Source organism: Pecten maximus, chromosome 16 (assembly GCF_902652985.1).
Source record: "Pecten maximus chromosome 16, xPecMax1.1, whole genome shotgun sequence".
Lineage (NCBI taxonomy): Eukaryota > Metazoa > Mollusca > Bivalvia > Pectinida > Pectinidae > Pecten > Pecten maximus.
This window is the reverse complement of record NC_047030.1, coordinates 6,155,292-6,170,736: the sequence shown is the minus strand read 5'-3', so window position 1 is coordinate 6,170,736 and position 15,445 is coordinate 6,155,292. Positions and strand designations below refer to the sequence as shown.

Below are 15,445 nucleotides of genomic sequence, written 5' to 3'. Positions count from 1 at the left end.
ATGTTTTAAAGATATTTTTTTTTCAAAATCACACAATAATATTGTTATGTTTATATAAACTGGTTTGTCCAGGATGTATAATGTACTACGAAGTACTTACCTAGAAAACGTAAAGTGTACAATAGTATGTAGCATCGTCATCAATGAATTATATATATAGTACAAATACGGATGTCGAATTGGAGGGACAGGTGCCCCGACCATAAATTTAAAACCTTTGTCCGTGTCCGGTACGCTCGGTGATATCCGGTAATACTAACTAAAGTATATGGATATATCCGGATGTCGGTTTTATTTCGATGAAAACATTTTAGATACGTTGGGTGATAATTTATTAAAAAGCCCCAATACACGCAGGATGTTCACGTTATCAAAGTTATCGCAAATACCTTTAAAAACACAATTAATCGTATAGAAAAAAAGTTACTTGAAAATTGAATGAAACATCATCAAGGACTACATATAATGTACTCGGCGTCTCACAAAAGTCTAAAAAAAATATACTTCAACTCAGATATAATTGTTAATATGTCCGGTTTCGATAAAACTGAGTTAATTTAATACAAAGTACAGATCCGTTTGTAAGCTGCATCAAAGGGATTAGTTTTTGATTTTGTATTTATGATTTTATTAGATCGTAATTATTCTATAAATATAATTTATACAAAGTAGTGCGCTTAGCTCAGTCGAAGCATGTAGTACTAGTTTAGACAACAAACTAGTTGGGAAATCGGTGACGTAATTTGGACAGTGAATTGAAGTGGAAAATGGTTCAATCGTAATATAATTTTTCTCCAAAATTGGACTACCTTTAACCACGATTATGTATTCATCACACGATCGGGAACTCCGTGTTGCCTTCACTAAAATCTCCTCAATTAAAGGTGAAGATCAGTGTATGCATCAATCATTACATATATATATGTATGTATGTGACAGTACAATTTATCGTATAGAATAAAAAGTTACTTGGAAATTGAATCAAATATGATGCATGAACTACAACTATGTATATTTTACTCGAGCGCCTCACAAAGTCTAAGAAAATGCACTTCAAAGATATAAAAAAAAATCCGGTTATAGTGAATCTGGTTTCCATATAATCTCCACTTTTACACTAATGTACAGCCTGACCTTATAAGGTGACCTATACTCTCCACTTTAACAATATAATCTGTGTCTTAATTGGACATCATCGGATCGTTCCCGCATTCCGGGACTCCTGAGAGGTATATATAAGTCCCTACTCTTTCCCCTCTATAAATGGCCACAGTTGTCTTTATAAGTTACGTCTCTACATCTGCTGAACTCCTCTCAAAAACCATATAGTCAGTAGACAACGGGATCTTCTATTCCATACCTTGACATTTCATTGGGATGACACTATAAAACGTAGTCCGAGATTTTTTCTGACTCGATCCGAAGGTTTCTGATGTTCAAATATTTTTTGTATGGGCCGGCTATCATCAGATCATTAAAAGACCGAAATAAAATCAGAAGCCTCTGAATTACTTCTTGCTCCGACACCAGACTTGGACATTCTAATAGATAGACGTCTGGTAGATTCCTCTGGTTCTGGCTCGGTTATCGAATGATGTGCTTGCAACACAAAAATGTAAATCCTTGTATTGACGGATGATCTTGTATATTGCATGCATTGTCTGAACGGAGAATGAGATAGGGTGTGCTTAAGATATTATAAACCAGTATTTATGATCGGGAACGTCCTGATACCTTCACTTATAGCTGTACAGTTAAAGGACAAATCAGTTGGAAAGTTTATACATCAATACATTATCATGTAATTATATATATATATATATCGGTGGCAGGGACTTCCAATTCTTCTTTCGTTATACACGAGAGCGTCCTTATGAAACGGAGAGTGTAATGAGAGTCGGGCGTGGCCATATAAAGCGAGTTGATAGTGTAATTGTATGTATTTTGTGTGCATTGTTTTAGTATAACTTATGTTTTGTTTAAATGTAATATTTAACCCTAACTACGCCGACACTTGGCTTCCAAATACCTTCTTCTCCCTTTCACTAACTGCCAGGCGAGTCGTTCGGTTGCCCTTCTTTGTAAACTACCAGTTGTGGCCATCGCACCGACCGCCTCAAGCTTCCTTCCTCGTCGACTTTTCGGGGAAATCCCTGTATTCAACCGTCGTAAACAGGTTCCACTCTCCCTCACTCACCCAAACCCCACCAACCTGCTTTCCTACTTACAGCGGGCTCCCCTCCGACCACTTCGACATTTCCACGATTTGTATATTCTTTTTTCCCTTGGACAACGGTACAATGTCTACATGAGGACATTTCTGTGCCCCCCTAACAATTTTCTTTCTTGATAAACTACATATACAACGTTCTTATTCGCTTGTCGGACATCAGTTCCCAGATTTCACGCGGTGCCTTTCTCACCTTGTCATTATTTGTCTTGCCTTACTCAATTTGAATACCTCCATGGCCAAGTTGCAGATTCAATATCTTGTTTTACACAAATGATTTACACAGCGGGATTCCTAGTCTCGGCCGTATATTCGCCGTTGGGTTTTGAAGCAGATTCTTCTTAAGTAGACAATAACTACATCGCTGAATAATATGCAATCCAGATAAATTGGGGGTAAAGTGACACTTCACATGACTGAACCAGTCCTGGTAGCCAAGTTACGCTTTAGTCTTCCCTATCTACGAGAGGTCTGAATGCTTTTATGTATCGCCACAAAACGTCAAAGGTCTACAGTAATGTAGAATGATTGCCACTAGTAAAAATGCTCCTCTCACTAGGTATGGTTTCCATCAATTTTCCTTAGCTTGCCTTAATGAAAGTCTTCAAATTAGTAAAAAGCATATCAAAATTAAGGAAAACTTCATAATTGAATTATTTTTAACAAACAAATTAAAATTCGGTAAAAATGACAGCCGCGGTGTTCATTTATTTATATAACAGGTACAAGCGTTGAAATGGTGTACATGCAAAAGACGTTTCGTCCCTCTCGGACTATTCCAAACATGTGATATAGGGACCAATAGTAGAGTATTCCAAAGGGGAAGTCAGTGAAGTAAAATTGTGTGCTAAACCCCATTAAATTTCTTAACACCCTAAAGTTTGTATAATTTTGAAATGAAGATGGGCGTGGTACTCTCGTTATATCGGTTACCTAGGTATATCTGTCATTGGCCTTATATAACCTATACGCTTATGGAGCTCATTGGTTTTGTTTCTCCGCAATCCCTAGCCCGAGTTTTCTCTGGCCTACACCAGACATGGTGACAGGGCCAGAGAAAACTCGGGCTACATGGTGACACGGCCAGAGAAAACTCGGGCTACGCAATCCCATGCAACGCAGCTCCGTAATTTCTTTTCTTATGGGTTCAAATTGATACCCGTGAAAATATTTAATCACGAATCGACATCGTTTGTGATCAGTGAAAGTATAAATACGAAACACTATGAAATTTACTTTGATATTTCATGAAGCTTTCGGTGAAATTATGATCGAATCCTGATATGTGTGATTGGATTAGGTACGTTGAAGGAGCGTGTTATGGGAACTAGATAAAACAACTCGGTATATAATAAGGACAGTGAAAATTACTTACAAAAAGCGACCAAAAACTGTATGATGCAGACAGAGAATATTGGAATACGTTTTTTTCTCTGACCGAAGTTCGGCACTAAACTTTTATAAATCGTACCCTTGGGTAAAGACTAATATAATCTTCCCATGACCTTGAAGGCGTGACAGAGTCGTATCATCAGTTGTGATAACTTGTGTCCGATCACTTTGTCTACTTTCAAGACAACAGAATATATTAAGCTAAGGAACAATTGAATTATGACTGGGGAATCCCCAAAAGAAAGAAATCGTAGTCCCGACGTAGGGGAAGCATCGGGTCTAGGGGAAGTATAATTCAGAAACTATATATAAAAATATTCAGTATCATTGATTTGACCAAATAAAGGCATATCTAAAAAATCATCAATGATCTTACATATTTTATATGCCGATAAATTCTCATAAATGGTCTCACAATATCAATATGCCGATACTTTTGAACAAGTGATCAATATTTATGAGAATAACTTTTGAATTAGTGATACAATTATGACAGTAAGCAGTTTCTATATTCGAAATGATCACGTGTCTCTCGAATAAGTTAAATCACCTGAAGATTGAACATCCAATACACACTTAGTTAGATGCAGTATAGAACCGAAGTTTCGTCCTTCTAGGACGATGGATAGTAAAAACGGCCCTCATTAGTGCCATTGGGAAATACGCACCCATTCTGATGACATTTCCCGCCAAGATTAACATTTCCCGCCAAGAGGGGTCATCTTGGCGGGAAATGTCATCAGAATGGGTGCGTATTGCAACAATGGGTAGATAACAGAACGGCCCTGTCGGATGTTTTCAATTCAGCGTACAGTATTTTCATTCATAACGATTTATTTATCTTTTTAATTTGCTCTTTATAATTATTAGATTATTCATTATGTACGTGGACTTTTATCAAATATATAGATCTAATTCTAAGTGTGATGAAATACTAACATAACTTAGAAATAAATGAAAATGGACAAAATCAAAAGATGAAGATGTACTAGTGTTTACCACCAAACCTGTGGTTGTAACTTGTATCGTACACGTGTATACAATACATAATCTATATAAAATATATGTAAGATAATGAATGGAGGTACAATTAAAACGGGGTATCGTATTTGATTGGATCTCGAGTATTTTCAACTTTGACATCTAATATGCAAGAAAAAATACCGGATTTGTCCCCACCTTATAAATGTGTAACACGAGAGAGCATTTTCAGAGTGACAATTCATTCAATCCGGATGTTTGATAGACCTTTCTCATAATAAAACAATCATCTGTCCATGATACATGCACCAATCAATTAATTTAAGGACATATTCTTGATAACACGTACTCGTTATTTATATCTATAGATTTCAATAAGATATTAAGTTTACACATGTATATAATATTGTACTACGTACGTAGCCACATGTCATAGGTGTGTCCCTCTCGACCAATCAAATTGCTTTAATTTTCTTTCAAGGTTGATACACATTGCCGGTGTTCCACGGTCATCATTTTGATTTGATAACAGCGAAAATCACGCACAGACAGCATGGCTGGGGTAAGTGTGATACGATTTCTAAGATTCATCACATTAACTTGACTATTGTGTATGACATTCGGTGCTAGAACACAGCAATGGACAGGAGTATTGTCAATAACACCGACTGAAGGTCGCCGTTTGTTTCGCCATTGAGCGCTATAGACATGGAAATGTTTGTGTTATGTTTTGTATGCATACAGATATTTAATATTCTATTTTTTTATCAACATATGTTGGAAACATGAAAGTGGTACCAATGTCTGTCCATGTATTCGGAGAATATTATTGAACAACAGAGATTTGTATTACGTGCTTTCATAATGGTCTTTACTACCAAGCTAAACATGTGTCCGCCATTTATACAGTACACAGTAGACCCTAGTACACTGCAGGAGTTTAGTTGGTGAACCGTAACGTCGAAGGCCAGCTACTTGTAGCAGGTCAGGAGCGTGCCCTTACTACTAGCTAGACTTGACCATACACACGTGATACGATGATTGTCACACAACATGTAAATACAGGTCCAGACCACGTGTTGTTGTAAACAATATTAGTATGGCTACTGTATTGAGCTATGGCTTCAGGTAGGCGTTTTATGGGCTTCCTTGTCCTTCACTGAAAGACTGAGGTGTCATAATTATTATATATGATACTCTATAATAATAATAATATCATAAAAATCTTAATCAGTAAAATCAAACCCTAACGTTTGCACCGTATTGACAACATATTTTATTAAAATAAAATGATTAAAAAAACCCCCCAAAAACCCTGTCTTTTGGCCAGAGCCGGAGATCTATAAAGCGACGGACGGACAATTTCTGACAGATGGACGGACGGACAATTTCTGACAGATGGTCGTTGTCAGAGAGCATTGTAGGCAGGGTATGAATATTCGTTCTATATACAACTGTACATAACCTATTGATTAATGAAGACATTTTTTTGGCAAATGACTTACATCAATTGATGTTTTACCTTCCTCAATTGGATGTCAAAAAATTTGTATGCCCCCCCCCCCCCCCCCCCCCCCCCACCTCCACTACTACCACCAAATCTTGCTATACATCATTAATTATCATCACCATAACACAAAAGTACATTTTAAGGATGGTATCCTCAAGTGACAGGGCCAATGACAGACATTTATACTGCTGTGTTAACACAGACACACCTGGATAGGACGACACCACTCACAGATCTTAACTACAATACACAATTCTACTAAAATCCTGAGGTTCGGATCGTATTTCAGACCTGAATAGTTTTTACCTTAAAAAGTACCCATTGTCATTAATTCCAGGTACGGTTTGTACTACTGCATTTTGTACCTCTTTTTGTAATACAGAGTTGTCTGCTCTTGTGAGTAGGTAATGATTGTTATGTCATTTGTTTGTGAAAAACGTCATGTGAAAGGATCATATAATTTTCTCATGCAAACTGGTGATCAAACAATCAATAGCTAATCACAAGAGCAGATAACTGCATTTGGAAAGATGGAATTGAACGGGACTCTGGTCTCTACTAGTAAAACATTATAATTGACTAGTGTACTTCTGTCAGAGCTGACATAATTTTGCACAATGAACAGAGAGTAATATATCTAGTGTGTGTGGGCGTCTAATTCACATCACTGTATCTATAGGTGTACATTATTTACGTGTATATGTTGTTGACATAACAAAAGATGATGAAAGTAATATTGAGGATGTCATTGAGTCATTATAATTATAAGTGTATAAAGTTTCAGCATGATATACTGTCACGATCCATTTCAGGTCTCATTCTGCATGACTTACCAAACACATTTTCATGACATTTTTCTACAAGTTGCCAACTACATATCTGGTGACAGTTGATGTGTACATGATAACACAAAATTACAGTTTTTATTTTTACAGTATTTATAGGTGTAAAATATGATCCTTAATATTGACATTCCGAATGTTTATATGAACATACCAAGTGAAAACTACAAACATTTGGCCATGAAAAACCCTATAGATACAGTTTTTATTTCACATGTTTTATAGACCAAATTTGATCCCATAACTACTGCTCCACAGGGGCATGTCTAGTCTTATATTAAAAAATAGCCAGAAATACCTATATATGGGACATGTCTAGTCTTATATTAAAAAATTGCCAGAAATACCAATATATATATTTCTGGCGATTTTTTAATATATATAAATGACAAGACATGCCCCTGTGACTGCTCTGTACAGAAAAGGGATTAATTAATTTACCCATATTAATTTATCTTAGACATTTTCCAATAGGATATTAGTACTTGCTGTATCAAGATAACTATATGAGATTTAAATGTATGCTAATCAGTTGAGGCCATGTTCTACCTGCACTTGTGTCAGATCATGATTTGTGTAATATAAACATCAGGTAAGAACTGAATGTCATTAAACAGTCCTAGCAGCCAATTAGATAACAGTCGTGGAAAACAGGTCTTAAGGGTTTCATTCAGTGCTTTGTACTCCCTGACCTTGTTAGATTTTAGTCTCCACAAATACTCTTGACAAGGTAAACAAACAAATCTGTGTGCTATACTGAACACAATTTATATTAAGGTTGCCTTGTCAGGATTTTCAGGTAGGGTGTCATTAGTTGATGACATGTATATATGTCTATCAGACACCTGCAGTATTTCAGGGAAAGTCAATAGGAATAGTATGACCTATATATATATCTACATGTAGAATTAAGTGATAAACTACTATACTATACTGAAGGGGAATTCCCACAAACCAGAGATTATACGTAAGGTAAACTTCCTCCTATATAAAGTCTAATTGCCCTCAACTAAGTCAACCACAACTCAGAAAAGTCTCCTAGTCTCCTGTAGCTTCCTCTTGTAGTCAATGGCACCAGAATGCATATATGGTCAACTTCACCAAAATTTAAACCTCTAAAATAGGTTAATACTCAAATAGAAAGTGTAAATGAAAAAATACCCTGCCCCTGTTGGGGCTCGACCTATAGTACTCTCTCACTCTGTAAACAGATGTATGTCCTACCAACAAAGGGAAATCCCCCCCCCCCCCTCCCCCTCCAGGTCGAGTGAGATCATAAGAGGTGACCTGTGCTGTCCTCTGTTATATTGTCATTATTACAGAAGTCACCTTGAGAGAGAGCAGACTAATCAATAATCCTGGATCTTTATTATGTATAGTCACAGCTGCTGGAGCATCAATGATTGTTTACAAAGGGCAGATAATTGATTTTACTAAAACTGCTAGTGGGCGAAACAGCTGTATGATTCAGCAATATTAGTGTGTTCTGTATCTGTTACTAATTAATATCTAAAGGTGATGTGTGTATGTCCTAATAAGATATTAGGATTTAATTATTGGATCATCCATCAACATAAAATCAGAAATTAATGATATTCAAAAAAAAAAAAAAAAAAAAAAAATTTCAGAAGAAATAAAATAATGTTGGTATTTTGATTGTTTGAATTACCGATAACCTGCTTATGAAGTGTTTGGAATCCACAGTATCTTATTATTGATCAGTTGTGACATAACAATGCCAGAGTTGGTTGGATATTCAGTCTTCATAAAGTCAATCAGGGCCCAGATTATAATAGGGTCACTAAATGATCGGTAAATTTCCAAACGTCTTCTGAACAAGTATGATCCAGAACTGCTGGTGTTTTGGCACGGCTTCTAGTTGAATGTATATTTATCCTGGACACTGATGAAATATATTCAATAGCTGAACAGTTTATAGTATGGTGTTACTGATTAATTAGATAAGGTGTCAATCAATGTATGGCTATTGTGTGTCATGACTGATTATTACCTTGACCTGATTATAACATTCCAACAAATGTGACAAACTGGTAATTACAATTCCAGAATGTTTAATTATAAAATCGATTATATATTGTAATTGAAGAAGACTATTTCAAACGTATTAATCCTATTATATAATCAGAATAAAAGGCTTTGTTTAATTCTGACATTTAGTTTGAAAATTTCCAATTGACTATATGAAAAAGACTGATGCAATCAAGTCTGATGTAATAGGAAAATTACCAATTGACGACATGAATGTGATACATGGTATAATTTATAATATTATTATTCAAATATATATATCCATGATTAAATTTCAAAGCTTCAAGTTAAGATTTTTCATTCTAAATTGCCGATAATTTCACAGATAATCAAACATAATTTAGCTTGCACCTAACGCCAAGGTCTCCTGCAAAGCCAAGGTCTCCTAAATGTATTCATTTTAGGATTTTTCCATAATTCAATCAGTTTTTTTTTGTAAATTCTAAGAATACAATCTTATTAAAAAGTCTCTCAGCACAAGTTAATTACCTGTGGTATATTCGTTACACAATTATGGAGTACTTTCATTATTACCGATTTGAAAAAATTGCTGTACATGTATAGAGTTTGACCTAAAGGTTAAATTTTATATCCTAGCTGTATGTATATATAAAAAAAAAATGTTTAAATTTGATATTTTTAGATTTTAACAGCCAAATAAAAATTTGAAAGTATTATATATTTGTCATTTGTTTGGCTGTATTGGCCAAAGTTTCAGATGGGGCTTTTGAGTTTACTTTTTGGAACTTTGAATGGCAAAGGTATAAAAATCCAAAAGCTCAAAAGTTCAAAACAATATTGGATATTGATAGTTTAGGTTTTTGGTCAAAAAACTTAAATTCTAAACATTTTTGGATAATTTGTATTTTAGAACTTTGATCAAAAATATTTTAAAAGCTTTTAAGTCAAATTGTGGAGGGCAAAATCCAAATGGCTATTTATGTATGGAAGTAGCCATTTTGTTGCGCATAATCAATATATGACTGGTACAGGTAACAGTAACTACTAAAGTGTATCATTTTCACACTGAAAAGTGACACATGCAAAACTACGACATAGGCATAATCAATCCCTGGGTAAGAGGACGCTTATATATCTGATAGATTGGTAGGTTTTGTAATAACATATGGGTTCCAATGTTGCCTTTTCTTTCCCTTGATTTCAAAAATCTGTGGTTGTGCTATATCGTCATGTACATGTACATATAAGCACTGATTAAATCTTCTTATACACACGGATAATCCAACACAAAAAATTTACAACTGTTGTTGAATTTTTTATAATATAGTACATTAATACTGCAAATGACCTAAATCTTAACTAATTCTCCGAGTCACGCAGACATGAAAGGCGTTTGTAGTTTGACCCAACCAACCATTAGTAAATAAATCAATGGAATGTATTGTGTACTGGGTGTTTGACAACCTTGTGTTCAAAATCTAGTGTATTGTATTTCTTGTCCCATATATATTTCTTAACCTCTTAATCTTGATAGGCATTTCTGGAATTATTTAAATTTGTTTCTGGTCTACATGTCTTTAATGAAAAAAAATCAGAAAAAATATAAAATGATTAGTCAACACTTAATTACATGTAATAGCCATATATAAAGTACTGTCCAATGATGTCTTTTGGGTTGATTTAAAGTGAAAATCAAATAGGTAAAATCGGTAAAATAAGATAATATTTCCTGTGAAGATAACCATGCTACTCCCGTCATGTATGCAAGTCTGTGATTGTCTACAACCTATGACCTACGTATATATATATGTAAGAATTCATTGTTAGATCATAAAACTAGGCTTATGAAGATTAATGAATTTTGTCTATGGATTAAAGTATTTAACACAAGTTTTGGTATATGCTGAGAAGTGGAACAAGTTTGGTACAGTAGAGTAGGTCACCCTCTATCCATTTATTAATAAATACTGGCGAGGTTCACTAATTATTTACCTGAGTTAACATCTCGTCAGTCACTCTGTCATTAATGTAAACAAACAAGCCATGCGTGACGTGTCTTATACAAATGAAAAATGTCAAATAAGGGGACAGGTGTATGTGCAACTAATTTTTTATGAAAATGTACATAAATCTGAGGGAATGACATCAACATCCCGAAATTATGACATTAGTCGTGTCTAGTGGTGTTAGGAATGCCTCTGACCATTGCTTGTAATATCAATGGGTAGCTCTGCCACATTGTTTGAAGTAGACATGAAAGCGTTAATCATGAAAACTTGGCATATTGAAGTATACATGTAAATTTAATATATATTTGTATAATATTTCTGTAGTACAGTACATGTATTATTTGAAAATAAAGTGAAACCTGACTTTAACGACCACCGATAGTGATTTAAATGACGTCCTCTAACATCCAACCATACCAGGTATCCACCAGAACTGTGACATGCCCGACCCTGTCCACCAGAACGGTGACATGCCCGACCCTGTCCACCAGAACGGTGACATGCCCGACCCTGTCCACCAGAACGGTGACATGCTCCACTGTCTGATATACTGAACCTGACTTTATCGACACACTGTCATATCTGACCCTGTCCACCAGGACAGTAACAGGCTCCACTGTCTGACATACCGAACCTGACTTTATCGACACACTGTCATATCTGACCCTGTCCACCAGAACAGTAACAGGCTCCACTGTCTGACATACCGAACCTGACTTTATCGACACACTGTCATATCTGACCCTGTCCACCAGAACAGTAACAGGCTCCACTGTCTGATATACCGAACCTGACTTTATCGACACACTGTCATATCTGACCCTGTCCACCAGAACAGTAACAGACTCCACTGTCTGACATACCGAACCTGACTTTATCGACACACTGTCATATCTGACCCTGTCCACCAGAACAGTAACAGACTCCACTGTCTGACATGTCGAACCTGACTTTAGCAACACACTGGCATATCTGACATTGTCAACGAAAATGGTAACATACCCTACTATAACTGCCGACACTGACTTTACCGACAAACTGTTATATCTGACCCTGCCCACCAAAATGGTGACATGTCCCTCTATTACTGCCGACATTGAACTTTACCGACAAACTGTCATATCTGACCCTGTCACGTTGTCCAATACAGTGTCAGTAAAGTTAGGGCTCACTGTATTGGGAAATTATTATCTCTAGATTTAAAGTTAATAATTATTGATATTTCCTCATCTCTGTCTGTTATCAATGCACACCCCAATCTAGACAACAGAATGTTATTTAAGTGAAATGAAAAGAAAAAGTATTTTATTGATTTTATGATTCTACATAAAAGGGAGCTTTTGCTGATGATGTACAGGTGTGATTGATGAGGATGCAGGTCTCCCTTTTGTGCGTCACTTCTCTATCGCAATACATACATTTTTTTTATTAATCATATTACCATGGAAACACTGAGGTACATATGATACGATATTATGCATTTAATTAATTACATTTTCACTTTCATGTTATCAAATTTTATGTATAACAGTATTTGTAATGTTCAGAAGTATTAAAATGATACCCATGCTAGGAAATAAAGCTTGTATAAACTAATGCTTTAATGACAAGATAAATTTTTGAAAGCACTAGAATTATACAATAAAATTCAACATTCTAAACTTTAACTCGCAAGAATCTATTTTGAACCGAGCATTTTTCTGAAAAATAAATGATCAAGCTGTATATATTATTAACTGTGATTGTGTTAAGAGTTATTGCCTTAACACCATATATACCTGTGATTTGTGTTAGAAGTTATGTCCCTTACACACCATATATACCTTTACCTTTGATTTGTGTTAAGAGTTATCTCCCTTACACACCATATATACCCGTGATTTGTGTTTAGAGTAATCTCCCTTGCACATTTTATTTGTGATTTCAGTTGAGACTTGCCTACCATGAATATTTTTAACTCTCATTATGTGTTCAGGTATGGCTTCACTGTATGTCTGTGTGTGCACCAATGTGTACTGATAAAACACCTCTTTATAAAGTATATACCTTATGTAATTAGATGAAATTATTCATTACACTCAATGACAGTTGACAACCATACATACATTTTTCCTACCATCATAATTAATATAAGTGTGCCATATCGTATTTAATTAAAAGGACCTTGATTTTAAGATTAATTTAATAAAGGACATCCGTGAACCTTTGAAATTGTAAAGGAATTTGAATAGGAGACACTAACTGTTAAAAAACTGAAGTGGAAAGGAATTTCTGTAGAAGGACATGTAACAAGTTTTGAAGTATTTGGTAATTTTACAGGGGAAGATACTTATGTGGACTTTGTAATTCTCGTACACAAATTAAAATTTTGTTGTTGACATGGACTTTCATAGCCTCAAAGCAGGTCTCAAGAACAATTTCGTTACACATGATTTGTTTACTTGAATTCAATGTTAGTTGTTTGTATAGTAACCTGTATGAGTTTAGTCTATATAACTTTGTAAAACCCAAGTTGTTTGGAATTGACTGTTGTTTTGTAATAGAACTAGAAACCTTGACATTTCGCTGTGATCACAAATTTATCTCTTTTTTTTTGTACCGGATGTAAAAGTTCAGATCATATTTATCATGTTGTCACTGGGATGTGATTTGGGTTTTTTTCTGCAGTTAAGATTCAAAGACCATATATATATTTGTCAGTGTACATGATGCCTGCCATTAATACTGAATTTTTCTAATGACTGTTTCCCAAATAAAAATTATTTAGGAAAACACTGAGGAGAATTCTTATAAAAACTTAAGGCCATAGTTATAATCATTATTTCAGAAAATCCTTGGTTGGGCGAGTTATGTATAGATGTACAAAAAGTTTAAAGATATTCCTTAAGTGCAGAGACAATTTGCAATCTTATCGCTGACATTGTTTCATTTTTTTTAATATTTTTTTTTCATTTAATTCTGAAAAAAAAAATAGAATAATTTACCTAATATTGTATTGGCACACTGTCTGGATTTCAAAACTTTGACATTTCACATTGATAACAGCTCTGGTATTAATCTGTAATACATGTGTGTTACCTGTTAACCTCACAGTGCCTCCTGTACAATCTGTAATACATGTGTGTTACCTGTTAAACTCACAGTGCCTCTGGACTGTCACAGTTTATAGAGTACACCTTTCTTAAAACCTAATGACCACTATTATCTACAATACATGGGAACAGAAATAAAGTGCCTTTCACATTACAGATCACTTTAAACAAGAAGTGTATTGATTAGAGTTAATGTGGTATATCTGTTTAGATGTAGAGAATGTGTATCAGGTTTGATAAAGGACTACCTTTATACACGTGTACAAGTCAGTTACATGTTAGTTATGTAATTGGTAAGTGTGTAACTATGGTTGCGTAAATGACTTAATGTACATGTACAAAGAAACAAGTGTATTTTCTCTGGTAAAAATCTTCTATACACAATGACCTTTTCTTATCTGTTACCCGGAGCATGATATTTATCATTCAGGATAGTTGTGGTTATTGACTAGTTCTAAACTAGGAGTAAGGTTCTATGATTTTGTTTGTTTCAGTGTGAAAGATAAAGAAAAATAAGAATGTTGCAACAAAAATAAATCTGTTGGTTTCCTGTAGAAAATGTAGAATAAAGTTATTTATCATGTCAAATACGGTAGGCTTGCAGAGCTACATGAACTTACCTGGTATGTACATACTCTACCTGAATAGTAGGCATTTCTAACCTGTTGACAGGTGTCTAAAAACCAGACTCCAACCCAATGTATATATGTACATACATTATTGCATAAGACCAGGTCTGTACCAAGCTTTAAAGATTCAAAGATATTGGGCAAGTTCAAGAGGAGATCTCTTGACAGGTTTAAATATTGAAACAAATACACACAAAACAAGGGCAACTACTCTTTCTAAAGTCTTCTTAAGTCATTGAATGAAAAATGCCACTCAGGAAGAACATCTGTAGTAAAATGATTGGAAGTCTTGTAAAAATTTTATAGAAATCAGTTAAAAAACAAAAGTGAAGATCTCCAGACAATATCATTTACAGTGAATGTTATTAACGTCACATCATGGTATTTAATGCTACTATTAAATTTTGACGTGTAAAAACCACATACAGAAAATGGTCTAGGCACGACTAAATATATGTATATTGCTATGTAACATGTACACAAAACATTTCATCAGGTATTGATAGTACATTGATATCATCTAAACTGGAGATTTCATCAGGTATTGATAGTACATTGATATCATCTAAACTGGAGATTTCATCAGGTATTTATAGTACATTGATATCATCTAAACTGGAGATTTCATCAAAAAATACCTTGTATACTGTAACAGGTTGCATCTGGAAGAGCATAGTTAATATCATCAAGTCATAAAAATCTCATTACTCAACTTAATATACAGAATAAAGCAAACTATCACAATTTATT

At 34.7% G+C, this 15,445-nt stretch overlaps 1 protein-coding gene across 3 annotated transcripts in view; it reads left to right on the top strand.

Moving 5' to 3' along the window:
- LOC117345163 (solute carrier family 2, facilitated glucose transporter member 1-like) overlaps positions 1 to 15,445 on the top strand; it is a 66,047-nt gene that overhangs the window by 20,558 nt on the left and 30,044 nt on the right. For 2 of the 3 annotated variants that reach the window (XR_004536367.1, XR_004536368.1), the window contains exon 1: positions 4,934 to 5,165. Coding sequence is in view for 1 of the 3 variants with exons in the window: in XM_033908165.1 (XP_033764056.1) it covers positions 5,157 to 5,165 (9 nt within the window). In the remaining 2 variants the exon portion in view is untranslated. Of the gene's footprint in view, positions 1 to 4,933; positions 5,166 to 15,445 lie in introns of those variants that run through there. The other variant, XM_033908165.1, reaches the window with a different exon arrangement.